The sequence below is a fragment of the Scylla paramamosain genome, chromosome 3, assembly GCF_035594125.1.
Source record: "Scylla paramamosain isolate STU-SP2022 chromosome 3, ASM3559412v1, whole genome shotgun sequence".
Classification (NCBI taxonomy): domain Eukaryota; kingdom Metazoa; phylum Arthropoda; class Malacostraca; order Decapoda; family Portunidae; genus Scylla; species Scylla paramamosain.
Window position 1 is genome coordinate 37,943,022 of NC_087153.1, and position 16,073 is coordinate 37,959,094.

Here is a 16,073-nt window from a genome sequence, read left to right on the forward strand (position 1 = left end):
AACGCGGAAGAATGGAACTGGAGAAAGATGGAGAGATAAAGAGAGAGGAGGAGAGGGATAGAAAAAAAAAAAGGGAAAGCGTAAAGGATAATGAAGTAGAGAGAAAAAAAAATAAGCGTAAGAGGCGATGGATAACGGGATCTGTGAAGAGAAAGACTGGTAGAAGAGATTAAAAGAAGAGGGAGAGATGGGGAGGAAGAAGAAGAGGAGGAGGAGGTAAGGTTAGAAGAGGATACGCTAAGAGTGAAGAGGAGAGGGGAGGAATGTAGGGGAAGGACGAGTGATGTGTGAAGGGGAGAAAGAGAGAGAGAGAGAGAGAGAGAGAGAGAGAGAGAGAGAGAGAGAGACTGAGACTGTCCATACGTGATCAGCTACACAAGGTCGTCTGGCAACCACACCCTCTCTCTCTCTCTCTCTCTCTCTCTCTCTCTGCTACTCAGTAATTATACACACCCAGAGAGTCTATTCATACCAACTCACCAATCTTATTTCCCTATACTTGGCAAGTCTCATTAACCTTTACTTATTAAAACACCTTTTGACCATGAGAGGCACAGACCAACAGGGGCCACGAACAGCAACTGCAGGTCACTAAACGAGGGACCTGAGGGTTAACTCCTTGACTGCCATGTCCTCTCCTCAAGCGTAATAAGACTAGTGCAAGTTCACAGCATGATTTCAGAAGACACCACTGGAGGAGAAAGGAGAGACGGAGTAAAGTGCAAATCTGAGTACCTCTTGTCTTATCCTTGCTTATTAAAATCGCCTGAGGTTGAATAGAGTAACGGATACCATGTTGTCATTAAGTTATTTGGTTATGGAGGTGCTTCCCAACCTGGCGGCCATGTGGCAGTGTAATAAAAAAAAATGAAAGGAGCATAAAATAATTTCTTCAGCGAGTAATGGTGTGCTCGTATACAAAAACAGTACCACTACAAAAAAAGGGAACACCATACTTCATTTCGAATTACCGCAGCATCGTTCCCGCTACTCATTAAGAAAGAGGAAACACTGGCCTTGAGTACAGAGGGCCGAGTTCTTCCAGTGTTGAGAAGTAATGACCTTACTGAGAGAGAGAGAGAGAGAGAGAGAGAGAGAGAGAGAGAGAGAGAGAGAGAGAGAGAGAGAGAGTGTGTGTGTGTGTGTGTGTGTGTAGACTGGCTACTCTCAGTCACTGCATCGAAATAATAAGGGCATGTGAACTTATATCTGGACAGCAGTTCTTCGTGTGTAACATTGAAATAAACTGAATTGATCTTAACAAAAAACTTCCTCCATCCCCAACAATCCTGGCAACGAAAACAAACATGGACAGCAGTGATTAAACTAAATATATGAAGGCGTTCCTTAGTTGAAAATCAGCTTTTAATAATCTTTCCTCCTTCCATTAGGGGTCACCACAGCGGATCATCCTTCTCCAATACGCTGTCTCCCTTGCGCCTTCCTCTTTCACACCCACCACTTGCATGTCTTCTTTCACTGCATCCATAAATCTCCTATTTGGTCTTCCTCTCTTCCTTCTGCCGGGTTGGTCCATTTCCTGCGTCCTCCTTCCCACATATGCCTCATCCCTTCCTCTGACATGCCCCTACCATCTCATCTCAGTCTTGCCTCTCTTGCCTTGTCCCCAGACTGACGTACGTGTGTTGTCTCTCCAAGGTGTTCTTTCTTCATTTTTTCTCGTCTCGTCACTCCAAATTTTTACTTATAAACTACTGTCCTGCAATGTTCAAAAGTTAGTACAGCATGTCAGGGTCCAGTGCATGGCGGGACGTAATACCCGGGACACCCCAGAAGGTTATTGGTGTGGAGACTCGCTGGCCTCTTTGCGTCCCTCAGTGCGCTGCTGCAGTCTTTGAAGATTTCAGTAACATATTAGAATAACAATTTTTACTAATAATGAAAATAATACACATTCGTATTCTGGAATCGTAATTATTCTTTAGAATGATTACTTTTAACGATCAGGACTGAATTATCTTACGTGTTTATTTTCAAAAGTTTATATTACTATTAAGGGTGCTGCGTTATCAGCAGCTTTGTGGCTTTCTTTCCCTCACTGAATCGTTATTAATGCATGACAAGGCGAAAAAATAACCTGCAGGACCAACGGTACCACGTTAAGTTAATTAAATTTTAGGTAAGGTCAGTTTGACTCAGGTTAGGATGCCAAAATTCACAAATTTGTGACCACCCACCCTGAAACCCAGGATTCCTACCAGGCCCCAAGTTTATTGTGGATTGGGATAGAGGAAAAAGACTGGGTAGGGCGTCTCTAAAGGCAATATTTACCGCGTACCTTCTTGAATCTGACACTCCAGTGTTCATTATTATGAGATACAGATCTTTATTAAAAACTGAGCTCCATCCTAATATTGCAAACAATTAAATAAGTGTGCCAAGAATTATAAAAGAAAACGAGGTATGAGAAAAAACGAAAAGCGGAAACTAAAAGAAACCAGATAAATATCTGAAATTTAGGAAAAACATTAATGGGTCAAAACACTGACTAAGATGATGGTACTTTGGACGACAGTGAGACGGGACGTGGTGGTGACGCAATCAGTGTTAGGCAGCCGGTGACGTAACATGTAGCACAGTAACGTAACAATCCCACTACTGATAATGAAAAAAAATAAATAAATAAAAAAATAAATAAATAATAATAATAATAATGACAGTAATAATAATAATAATAATAATTATAATCCTTTCAGCTCAAACGATAAGGTGAAGAGCAAGACAAGCAGGAAGTTTTGGGGAAATGTCCAGCAGGGGATCAGTAACGCCGAGTCTTGAAACTGGGATGGATGTCGAGAAATACGAGGATCATACAGCAGGTGCAATAAATAAATAAATAAATAAATAAATAAGTAAATAAGTAAATAAAATAAAATAAAAAACAAATAAATAAAAAATAAATGAATAAATAAATAAATAAATGATTACAGATGAGTGATTATCTCCCTACCTCCAGAAAACCGATATCTTGTTTATAAATGATTCCAAATAAAGTTGTTGTGTTTAAATAAATTTGTGATGGTGTGTGAGTTATATTTGTACTTATTGCCTGATGCGTCATAAGGACCGCCCAGGCTACTTGGCTAGACTCGCAATGTCTTGTACTTCACATCAGGAATGCAATTCAAATATTCTCATTACCTACTCACTATACCTGCTGGGCCCCTGGGAATAGGCTTGTAGTAGTCCTGATTCACCTTGACCGAAGCTAAGTGTTAATCACAGCACAAAATCACCAAGCGCGTACACCACACATCACAGTCAACAGTACTGGCGTCTGGCAGGGTGAGTCGCGTGGTCGCGTGGCTCCGCTTCACTGTTTCGAAGCCGTCCGGTACTTTAACGATAAGATTAAATAACAAAATAGATCTGTGGAGCCCATAAAGATTCCATACGCATTAATACATAGCCGTCCACATTGCAAGAGTGAAGCAATGCTCACGAGAAGAAAATAAAATCATAATGTGCAAGTCCTAATAAATTATTGTTCGTTTTACAACAATAAAATGGGCAGTTTTTCAGATTGTGGAGTAATTTGGAGTTTGATCGTTTATTTTTTCACAACGATATCTGCCTTCAGTAAGTTGAAGACAATGAACCTCTAGACGAAAGACGAGGCACTGTTTTTATAATATTTTTGAGATAAATCACGTATATCATTTAAAAATCATTGTTTTCACTATGTACTCATGTGTGTGTGTGTGTGTGTGTGTGTGTGTGTGTGTGTGTGTGTGTGTGCTCACTCACGTTTCCAAAATTTTCTTTCCTCCGTGTTCTTTGATATCTACTTAACTAGCGGAATAGTTTGCAGCTCCATCAGTGATCACTTTCCCATTTTTAGCTCCTTTACTGTGCAAGCAGACACTAAAAAGAATTCCAGCTTAATGACAATAACAAAAAGAATATTTACTGTCGAAAGTAAACATGCCTTTACACTTGATTTAAGTGGTTTCAAGTTGTATACCGATGCAAAAAACTACTCTATAAATTAAAATTTCAATTGACACAAATCTAAATTTAGTGAAAATAAAATAAAGATTTTCCTATGCTGACAACAACAAAAGTGAAATATCTAAACAAGCCATCAGCCATCAAACAGCTCATAAAACTGCAATACAGATTAAGAGAGAACCTGATAGAAGTCTTTAGGTGGTATAGGGGTTATAACGAGGGAGACGTAAGCAAAATTCTCAGAATCAGTAATCAAGATAGAACAAGAAATAACGGGTTCAAGCTTGAAAATTTAGGCTCAAGAAAGAGATAGGAAGGAACTGACTCCCAAATAGAGCGTTAGATGAATGGAACGGATTCAGTAATCAGGTTATTAGTGTTGAGTCATTATGATGATAGGTGCAAACAGGTAGGTATGTTTCATATAGGGACTGCCACGTGTAGGCTTGATGGCTTCTTGCAGCTTCCCTTATTTTCTTATGCTCTTGTGTTCTTATGAACTTAAAAAAAATGACACGCAAAATGGCCTCTAACATACGGAGCAACCTTCAAGTCCTTAAGAAATCAAGTACTGTCAAGAATAATGGAAGCCAAGGAAAAGTTATCAAACTAAACTAACTGAAAATACGAAAAAAAAAAAAAAATGGACAACCATTTACAACCTACTCGGAAAATGTAAACCAAAATTGGCATCAACTTTCCATTTTAACGACAATGTTTCAGGTAACTAAACCATAGCAAAACATTTCAATGATTGATTGATTGATGTTATGGCGCCGAAAACATTTCATTGAGTATTTCAGCTATATGGGATGTACTTTAACCAGTAGCTTTCAAGATGGGTTTGTAGTAGATCACTGCAGTAGTTTTATTAATTTGGGTTTCCCTTTTACTTGTGATGGGTCAGTGTCCTCATTTGTGCAACTGCATGCGAAAAAAAACAATTATGTCACGTCCTTAAGTTTGTGTCGTTTATCAAGAACAATAATTATTATTATGGTTCTTTTGTTGTTAAAAGACGAGTGTGGACTGTGGATGATGTCCTCGATAGTCTACGGTTGTGAGGTGTGGATGAAAGCAGACCTCAAGCAAGTCACCAAGATGTACACCTGGACTTTGAAACAGTTGTTAGGAGTAAGGAAATCAATCCAGAATCTTGTGTGTTGAGCTGAAGCAGGTCATGCACCTGTTGAGTGACTTAGTAAAACAAAAGCAACATAAGTTCTTTATGAGAATGTGGTCAAATTCAGACAGAGGCCCGTTGGCAGAGGCATGCCTGGGAGTAGATGAGTGGCCACACCAGCCCGGTAGTACAGGAGAAGTTTAATTATAGTGTTTTAGAAGAAATATTTTCGAACAAATTTCCTCTGATGTAACTAGCCAAATAATTCATGACATTTAAACATATTTCGCTAATTTTTCACCAGTAAGTTTAGCGAAAGCATATTGATTGTGTAAGTTTTTACATATGGACTACAGTTAATGTACTTGAAGGATTTTCTACAACTTATTGTCAGTTGACAGGGTTGATCAGAAAATAAGCTATTGTCAATAATCATCTATCTGTCTATCTATTTATCTATCCACATATCTTTCTATCTGTCTATGTAGTTATCTGTGTCGGTATTATACTGGTGTGATGAAGTATATGTCTACGTCTATGCTCTGTAATTTAATTAAAAATAGCTCATTCCTACAAGCCGCCCCGGCACACCAAGGAGGGTGAGGGTGATTACCCTGCATCACCAGTGCCTGCAGGCGTCCAGTAGGAGGGCGAGGAGTGTACCAACTTGAGCCAGTCAGGTGGCGGCGAAGTCGAAGAGGAGCAGCGCGGGTCAGCGTGGCGCCAGTGTGCCCAGAAACTCCAAAGCAAACACGTTAAGGTGAGTAGTTGTGGTGTTGTGTTTGATGTTTGTGTTGTATTGGATTGCGTGCTGCATTGATACAGATGATGTGGGTATAAATCGGTGTTTGATGATTTTCTAGATGCTGTGGTGTGTGGCTGTTGTAGCGGCGGTTGTTGCGGCGGCGCAGGGACAGATCGTCAGTTATGAAGGGAATATTGTGAATGATAACGCCCAGGCCGCGGTGGTACCCTCCCCCCCTGCCCAGTCGTTTGTGTTTGCTGCACCAGCGCCCGCTCCTGTTTCTCAGCCCCCGGTGTTTATTCAGGCGCCCGCTTCCTTTTCTAGTTTTGTGCCGCCACCTCAACCCCAGTTTCTTACGGTGTCCACCCCAGCTGCAACCCAGTTTAGCGTTCCTCAAGGCGGTCTGCCAGTGCTGCCAGCCTCGTGTCCCAGTACTTACTCCCTGGTGAGTATAAGTGTCCAGCTTCAGTACATTACCTGCTTGCCACGCATATTTGATTTGACGCTGGCTCACGCATATTTGATTTGACGCTGGCTCACGCTTGTGTTCCCAGGTACACTCTACATACCACGGCAGTTTGTATCATTTCTCGTGGTGTTACTCCCAACCCGGCCAACGGTTCAGCCACCAACAGGCAGCAGACTACTGTCGCAATCTCAACCATTTCAGCCACCCGTATCACTTCGAGGTTCTCAGGATTGGAGACGCCATAGAGCTCTCATTCATTAACTACTTGTTGAGCTACTGTAAGCTTGCACGCTGTCTCTGTTACGGAAGGTGTCGCTAGTGTTGGTGTGTAGCCTGTATAGGTAGACATGTCTACGCTGTATTAACATGTCTCCATTTGCCTTCCCACAGATGCCCATTCCGCAGTGTGGACCGGGGACACCAGCAGCACCGCGCCTTATAGTATCCGCGGCTTCATCAACAGGTAAGCCAGCAGCCTTGCTGGGTATGTGACTACCGCCACACTGTGACTGGTCCTTATAGTGATTCGTAATAGTAAGAGGGAGCCGAAGGACTCTGGTACACATGTTGACTGACTCGCTCTTGGTATACGTGTTGCCTGACTCAACTCGCCTTTATTACCCTGTAGGTCCGGCGCAAACCAACCCGGCCACGACTGCCTCTCCGTGGAGGCCTCCCTCCTCGCCCTGCACACCGTTTGGGTGCATGAGTCGTCCTGCTTTGACGCCAAGATGGTCGTCTGCGAGGCGCGATACTAACAATGCCAGGCGCTACCAATACGTTTATTTATGACGGGGATCAATAAAGAAGCATTATAAATGACGTATTTTTCATTATGTTCTTGCAGTGACTTTCTCTAACCATGCCATGCTATTCATGAAATTGTGCTATTCCTGAAGTGGTATATTAACTTCCTGGGTCCCAGTCGATTGAGACTGCTAGTCTCAATCGAATACTAGCTCAAAACTTATCTGGAGGAAGCGTTGTTGCTTGCAGCATTTCGTAAGAATGAAATTCTATATGTAATGCTATGACGCATGAGACTTCTCTGGACTTTTTTTTTTTCGATTATCGCCTTTAATTTCGATTATCGCCTTTAAGTCCAAGATGTCTAGTGGAGTTGTAGTCAACGTGCATCCACTTCTTTTATACATAGTCGCACAGAGGATTGAGCCATAAACTATTTGGCAGCCTGAGAAACTTTCAGCAGCAGTGATGTATTGTACGGAAGTGGATGTTAGGTTTCAGGCAAGCATAAGCCTACTGATCATAAACAAAAAAAAAAAAAAGTATAAAGGAAAAAAATGTAGGTAAATGGAAAGTAGACATTAATATTAGAATGGAATGTCTTTAAACAGTCCCGTGCGCAAGACTGAATATCGGTTCCAAACAAGGCATTTCGTCAACACAAGTCGATCAGTACAACGTATGTGTATATGTACTTTGAGTGACATTCACCCCAGCCAGTACCCTGCCGCTACATACAGGCAGTGAACAAGGGAACTACTGTGTGGACAGTTAGTTGCATTGATTTTTTTTTTTTTTTTGACAGCATACCCGTTTTCAGAAACTGCAGGAAAAAACAGAAAAAGAGCTAAATGTACAGTTATTTGTATAGGATACCATTGTTGTATGCATCTCATCAGTTTTCAAAATGAAAAGTAGAAGGGGTCGATTAAAATTCATTGTCACTTCGGTACGTTAAGTATTATGAGGAACACCAATCTGTCTCTGTTAGGTTAGGCAAGGAGGTATTGAGAGCGGCGCTGTGGATAGTATTGAAATAACCTTAGCGATTTTATCAGAAGGTCAAGTTTGGTTTTTATTCAGTTTTCCAATTTCACTGGTAATCCTCTCCATTATACCCAAAGCAGCATTTGTATTTGTGTTTAGGTATATTAGAATATCAAGAAATATGTTTGCAAATGCGTTGATTTTCATATTGGTACTTGAATGTTGTTTGATTATTCTAATAAGTATTTAATGACTGTGTATTCAAAATGTAAAAATGTAAATTTTTTTTTACCCACCATTTTATCCATAAACCCTTCCAACTCTCTCTCTCTCTCTCTCTCTCTCTCTCTCTCTCTCTCTCTCTCTCTCTCTCTCTCTCTCTCTCTCTCTCTCTCTCTCTCTCTCTCTCTCTGATGTGAAATTGATAAGAAGACAGCACTCACATGGGTACTGTGAAACATTCTCTCTCTCTCTCTCTCTCTCTCTCTCTCTCTCTCTCTCTCTCTCTCTCTCTCTCTCTCTCTCTCTCTCTCTCTCTCTCTCTCTCAATTACTGTGACACTGGTACATTACCTACACTGATTACCACCAATATTTTACTTGTATTTGCTATTTACATGTCAAGATTCCATATCATCTTTCCTCATCCAAAATTTCTTTCCATTTATCAAACTAGCAGTGACGAGGACCTGATCATCTGCATCCAAGGATTCCAAGGATGACCACTCCTTATTGCCTCTTGATAATGTTTCAAGTACCACTGGAAAAATTAGAGGACTTAGTATCAAACCCTCATACCAAATAGCCTTTGATATATGACTTTTCACATTCTTAATTTTTGCTGATACATTGGTTTTTTTAATCACTTTAAAATTTCATCATCCTTTATACTAGCTATTGATTTCTTCTTATTTGTAATATCCATTAAACCAATCTCTAGCACCCATGGTAGGAAGAAAAGAACAAATTTTCTCGTTGTTGAGCCTTAATGTTATGATGGGTTCTATGAAAAAAGTGAAGTACTTTCAGCAGATTTTATGATCACTAATCTGTACTATATACCACACTGTTACCAAAGTATAAGTATTTTAAAGGATTGGCTTCAAATTGATATATGACCAATTTTTGCAGAAGACCTAAGCTACAAACAACATTATGGCACGTCGTGGAGGGTGTTGCATGTACTTCAACATCGTCAGTGCTGTTCTAGGAGCACTCGCTGGCTTATCAGCATTTGTGGTTTTCTTCTTTCATTTTGAAAACCGGCAAGCAGGAATGTGGGCATTTGTTTCAGGTCAGTCAGTCATAGTTCTTCCTTACAAATATAGCACATATGGTGCACATGTACATGTCAACATGAAAAGAAAAAAAAGATGAAATTATGCTGATTATTTTTGTTTACTGTTGTATTTAGGTGTGTTTGCCAGCACCACACTCTTCATCCACATCTTGTACAAGAGGCATTCCCTGGAGATGTGGTATACACCAGAGAACCTTCAGCAAATCAGGCTGTTGGGTTTCCTGGGTTTCATTGCTGGCCTGGGTGGAATGATTGCATACCTTGCTATTGCAGCTTCAGTTCATGAAGGTAATCCCTTTGAAAAGTTTCTCCATGACAAATAATTACATATCCTTTTCAATAAGAGATGTAAAAAATCTCGGATAAAATTTTCTTCTTACTGAATGCATTGTTGAGAGTCATGTACCACAAAAGTTACTTAAAAGAAACCACCTAGACAACAACATCCTTAAAGAAATTATTGAGTGGATTTGAACATTAGCATTGTGGCGACAAGATAGTGGAGATGGTAACGAAAGGTATCCTTAGAGATACTTGCAACACTGCAGTGCAGCAAAACAAGAGGAGGAAGATCCAGTCAAGAAAGGTGTTTGAGTATTCTTTTTCTCTATAGTTTTGGATTATAACAACCAACAAACAGAAGTAATTAATATCTTTGCTTTTCTTTGTGCCTTATTTAAAGAAAGCAAGCAGTCAGTCCTATGTTATTATTTATACCTAATTGACAATATTACAAATACTGGAAGACTGGCCATGCACTTCAACATTCCATTTAGGTACTTTAGCACTGTGGACAGCTGTGGCAGTCTCTGTGAGGGATTTCTCACAAATTAGCTGTGTGACAGTTTTCCCCCCAGGAGCAGGATACCTTTGCTTGTGCTTAAAGGCTAGAGATTACAGGAGCTTAGAATCAAAGTGCAGCAGAAGACTGAAGAAGATGCCTTTAAGACATGTTGTGTGATTTAAGTAAATGGCAATTATGGTTGGTAGGCAGCAAAAAAGACACCACTGGCCAGGTGTCAGAGGGTTTGTAACATCTGATGATGATGCTTCTCTTGCACTGCTCGGTCATATTAACTCTGAATATCTGGATGTGTTTAATGGTTATTAATTACTGCAATACATGAGGAATTAGTTGTTTGAGTCAAGTTGCCAGTGTTGCAGGGGACAGCAGTGATGGTGGGGATGGTGGTGCAGCAGATGCAGTCATCTGCAATGCTGTGTGTGGAGGACAGGCACTTACAGCAGCACAGATTTACTTTTCACTACATGTACAAGATATATAGATACTAGCATGGCTACTGTGTGAATAGAAAGGTTGCAGATTGGTCAGTTGTAAATATTTTGGTTAGCCATAATAGTGCTGAAGGAAACCTACAGATATCAAAATATTTAACTTATTATCCATGGACTACCCTGTGTGTGTGTGTGTGTGTTGAAACCACATACTAAGTATATCAAGGAGTTACCATACTAACTCTTACTGTACTCTTATGCTGTCCATTTCAATAATATATAAGAGGCAGCAACTGCCTGGTAAAGTCTGTAACTCTCACTCTGTTGCTGTTTTCTTTCTTTGCATGACTTGACTTGTGTGAAGTGAAGATTATCAAGATATCTCAAAAATTAAATTGGCCTCCCTCTTGGATTTTTTCTGTTTTAGTTCTTGTGAGTGGCAACTTAGAAATTTTTTTCCCCCTCATTTTTGTGCCCTTTGGTGGTATCCTTCACTCATGGGGAAAATTTTAGGAACAATGAATAATGAGAAAACATAATTATTGCTTTGCTACATTATTGACAATGTAAGATGTTACTCTTTTGAGTATCCTTTTTTATGTACAATCTATACAGAATGTGCAGAGGTATGTACAGGCTAGGAGAAACTCATGGTACCAGTGTGAAGTGAATCTGCAACTCCTGACCACTGACATGGGTTTTTATGTAGATTGCATCTAATTCCTCCCTGTACTTGATGTTAATGTGTTTGGCCATCACCTCTGATTACATTGATGTTATGTCTGGTCTCTTAAGGCATCCCATTATCCTGAGTTTGGGCTGACATATCCAGCTGTGCATGACCACCATTGCCATTGCATAACAGCAATGTTAATCTTGTGTTTTCATGTGTTCCAGACATGCCATCCATGGAGAACATCAGCTCAAATCATTACTTCATGGCAATATGGGCCTTCCTCACACTGAAATGGGGAGCCTCTTTGTTTGGCTTCTCACATTTATACCGTAAGAGACTGCTGGAGGAGTACCATCCCCTTTTGGCTTAAATTAATTCAAAGTATCTCAGTTTTGTTTCTACATTATTGTTGCAAGTTATAGTATCATCTCCATTTTCATACATAACTCTACCACAACACACCATAAAAACACACACACACACACACACACACACACACACACACACACACACACACACACACACACACACACACACACAAAGAGAGTGATAATGTATGATAGTTTACAACCAGAAAACTATCAAGAAACTGTATTCAGGCATACAGAATGCTGAGAAATATTGGAATGAAATTTCCCTTGATGGAGGAGAAATATGATGAGAGATAATTACTTTGGTGGTGATACCAAATATAAGATATGCTGCTTCTTTGCAGTAATTGTACAAGAAATATGTGAAAAATTGGAATGATGGGTTTGGAGGTAAAAAAATTAATTTATGAGAAAAGGTTAAGAGAAATAAAATAAACTTAACACTTGAGAAGATAAAAAGAGAAGACTTGATAACAATCTACAAATTGTTATGAATAGGAAAGAAAGATAATAAAAATTTTGATACACAGGAAGACATGAAAAAAAAAAAAAATAGCAGCTAAAAAGAGGGAGATGTGTGAATAATTGTAATATAAAGAAAAAGTTTCTTCATAAAAGTACATAAATTTGGAATAAACTATGTGAGAAGGTAGTACTGTATCAACACAAAAGTGCACTAGTTGAAAGACACTGGATAAATGCACACATGGAGATGGAACCTCATGAGTGTTGCTCAGATCCTGTATATTACACACACACACACACACACACACCAGGGATAAGATGAAATACAAATATACATTTTTTTTTTTTTTAGTTCATTCAGTTACAAATACAAATATTCAAGTTTTCAAATGAAATACAAATACAAGGCTTCATGTATGAGTGAAACACTTATATAATTTGTACCATATTTGCAATTATTGTACTAATTTCATTCCAATTATATATAAAGAAAATTTCTCCCTTAACATTCAATGAGGAATCCATCAAATAAAAAATGGATTCTATGTAATGCACATCAACAAATTAAAAAAAATTCAAAACCATGTCTCATCAGTGTTATCTCCACTTTCTTGTTCTGGAAAGAGAAATAAATTTTTGTTTCCTAATGTTAAGACAAAATTGATTGGAATTTTTTTCTGTGTTTTAGTCTCTAGTTCTTAATGTTTGATTATTTAATATTACTTACTATTTTATGTATGCATGCATGTATATCCATAGTTCACTGCTTAAGTGGTCAGACAGGATCATTATTTTGCTAGAGGTAAGAAGTATGAAATAAAAAAAAATCTCAATAATTTTAAACTTTAGTGACATGATGGCGTGAGGTAAAGGCTCGCTTATGAATGCTTTTGATCTGCTTGGTAGTATTTAAGGCTTTTTAAAAGATTTAGGCCTCTTTCCTTGTTGATTATAATGACTATTATATCAGTGTTTTTTGTTGCATTTGAGGGAAACATGGCAAGTGCAAGGTTCAAATGCAAATACAAGTATGCAATTTAAAACTCTAAAATACAAACATAAATATAACTTGTTGCATATTTATAAATACAAATACTACATATTGTGATCCCATCCCTGACACACACACACACACACACACACACACACACACACACACACACACACACACACATTGCATAGTATAGTGGTTAACATATATGGCGCACACTTGAGAAGGCTTGGGTTGTGCCCTGGGAACAGTGAGGCAGATGGGTGAGCCTCTTGATGTGCAGCCTTGTTGACGTAGCAGCAGGTTGATATGGGATATATAAGCCTAGTGGTTGTGACCTTACTGTCTCAGTGTGTGATGTATGAGTGGTCTAAGCCCAACTCAAAGTCACCATGAGCTCAGAATTCTTTCTGTATGGGAGTGGCTGGCTGTGTCATGAGACCAGCAGTCAACCATGGGTGAATTACTCACACGTAGTACAAGAAACATTCGCAGATTTGAGTATTTTCTTAGCATATAAACTATGAAAATTTTGCATTTCTTCACCTGTACATATATATGGATATATTTATTTATGCTTTTGATTAAAGTTATATATAGAAAACAGAGTTTCAATGTGTTATCCTCAAAAAAAAAAAGTATGGAGCAGTGGGGTTGCAGCTGATCCATTCCTGTTGAGTGTGAAAACCCTGGCACTTCTACTGGGTCTGGCAATGCATGCAGTCATTGTGATAATTTCTTGATGTGACTTTATTCATCTAATCTACTGATTAAATAGAAAAAAAAAAAATCAGCCACCAAATGCTGAAGGAGACAATGATGTACGGTGACAAAATTGGTCAGCGCTGGTGGGCAGGCTCACCAAAACCATTATACTTTCACACAAAACCTATGTGTAGACAAATGAGCTCATTATTTGTAAGGGCATCTCATGAAATATGCAAAAGGAGTTGAATACTTTGCCATAATTACTGACCACTCCAGACATTCCTTGCTTAATCTCTGTGAGACATGTCTGCAATGCTGGCGATGATTAGTAGTTTTCTTTTGCTCACTTTGTCCCAAGATGTGAAAATTAATAAATTTTTGAATAGTAGTGTGAAATATAGAACAGTGTGCTTCCATACCAGCTTCACTCAGCAGCAAGCGTGCACATAACTCAGGAGTTTATTTGCAAAGCAGATGCACCAACACCAGAAAATTATCCCTATTTGCAGTTGATTCTGGATTAGCATTGGCACCAGTACGTATTTTCTTACGACGGTCTCTGAAAGACAGATTTTGTTTTGTAAGGAATTGATTATGTATAGCCAATGAAACAGTTTCTTTTCACTATTTATTTAATTTTTCCAACAGTTTCTTATTCCTTTTGGTCAATTGCTTTGTCACAAGCAAACTGATATTCAGTTCCTTCCATCGGGTGTAACCTTCCTGGGGAACACCGCTGTCTTCATGCTCTGATACCTTTTGGATTCAAATTTTTCACCAAGTTTGAAATCAATTTTGCGAATAAAAACGTTACTTTTTTTTTTATCAGAAAAGATTTGACAGTAGAAACGGTAAATTGTCGTTTTTAGTGGAGAATAAACCATCCACGAATTCACGCGTTTTTCACCATTTGGGAAATAATGAAAAAAAAAAAAAAAAGCTCACGCGTCAGTTTTATGCTACCCTTGATCCCTGCATGTTCACAGACGGTTTCACCAAAATTTGAGTCCAGATATTAATCAAATGAGGCTCTTTGGTATACCAGAATGTTTTATTTAATGAGTAATTTTGCTTGGTCCTTGACCAACATCCTTCACGTCCACAGTAACAGTTCCTGGACTAGCAAGAGTCTCCCCTGATCTTCCTGGTTGGTTACTAGCCATAGGAGTTCTTGGAGAGACTCGTGTGTAAATTATTTATAAGTTATGAATTGAATTTAGTGTTTCCTGTAGTGTTCTGCTCTAGAGGAAGAGTTAGCAAGATACACAATGGCTGAATTACCCTCCTTTATTGCGGTTTCGTAAGATTATATCCCGCAAGGTAAAACTTGTTTCTGTCGGTAATTGTTTGTTTCAACCATGAAATTAAGTTGAAAAATACCATAGTTGTTTTATATACAAATGTAGATGTGAAAACCTGGAATGAAGGCTGTTAGAAAGCCAAAGTGATAATGCATCTGATGCTGCGCCTCCTGGCTTCGCTCGACGGCCGGTGCTGTGCGAAATGCATCCGCCAAGAAATTTGTCCTGAATGTCAAATTTCTTTAGAGCTCCATACACGGTGAGATCGGCCTTGAGACCAACGGATTGGGTTGTGAATGGGAGGACTGTGGTCCAGCCAGTGACGACCAAGTAGTGTTTGGTTTTCAGATCAACCGACTCTGCAGGTTAAGACTGCATCGCACCGTGTGTGTGTGTGTGTGTGTGTGTTGATCAAGGAAGCTAGAGACAATCAGTAAGTTTCCTTGGCGCGCGCGTGTGTGTGTGTGTGTATGTTGGTACTGAAGCTATCACCAAGCCACACCGTGACTGCTTCTGAGCTTGTTAAAGGATCCGAACTCAGACACTGTTTCCGCTCGTTTAACACTCAGCCCCACTGCAAGAACACCTTACCTTGTTCTCATATTAAACAACTTTATAAATGTAAGTACGATAGCAAAATGACGCTTTCCTATATGATTTAGTTGAGTTCATAAGGCAAACTATGTTTAGTTGCGTCCTATGTCGCTTCGAAGTTTCATAAGAATAGCAAAACATGCACTGCGGAGTCGATTACCATTTGCACTGATACGGAAATGACGTGGTGCACATTCCGTGTGGAGGTTGCAGTGATAGTCTGGGGAAGACCTATAAATAAACAGCTCAGTGAATTATTTCAGTTGCCTCAGTCGTGCAAGCTGCGTATAATGGATAAGAAGGGCATCCAGTAGCGTTATATTAAGTGTAGAAGTGTCCCTGAACATAACAGAACGAAGAATCTATAGATATAAACAGTTGAGTGATTA

The 16,073-nt window shown here is 39.2% G+C and overlaps 2 protein-coding genes across 2 annotated transcripts; both read left to right on the forward strand.

The window, feature by feature from the left end:
• Window positions 1-5,709: 5,709 nt before the first annotated feature.
• On the forward strand, window positions 5,710-7,128 carry LOC135095109 (uncharacterized). The gene is made up of 5 exons (XM_063995850.1): window positions 5,710-5,855; window positions 5,959-6,285; window positions 6,395-6,587; window positions 6,700-6,772; window positions 6,938-7,128. Exons 2-5 carry the CDS (start codon window positions 5,959-5,961, stop codon window positions 7,065-7,067), a joined length of 723 nt encoding a protein of 240 aa, XP_063851920.1. The 5' UTR covers window positions 5,710-5,855; the 3' UTR covers window positions 7,068-7,128.
• A 262-nt stretch (window positions 7,129-7,390) lies between these two features.
• LOC135095117 (heme transporter hrg1-A-like) lies at window positions 7,391-13,685 on the forward strand. Its single transcript, XM_063995861.1, has 4 exons — window positions 7,391-7,826; window positions 9,174-9,336; window positions 9,457-9,630; window positions 11,476-13,685. The coding sequence occupies exons 2-4, from the start codon at window positions 9,198-9,200 to the stop codon at window positions 11,622-11,624; spliced, it is 462 nt and encodes a 153-aa protein (XP_063851931.1). The 5' UTR covers window positions 7,391-7,826; window positions 9,174-9,197; the 3' UTR covers window positions 11,625-13,685.
• Window positions 13,686-16,073: the final 2,388 nt, after the last annotated feature.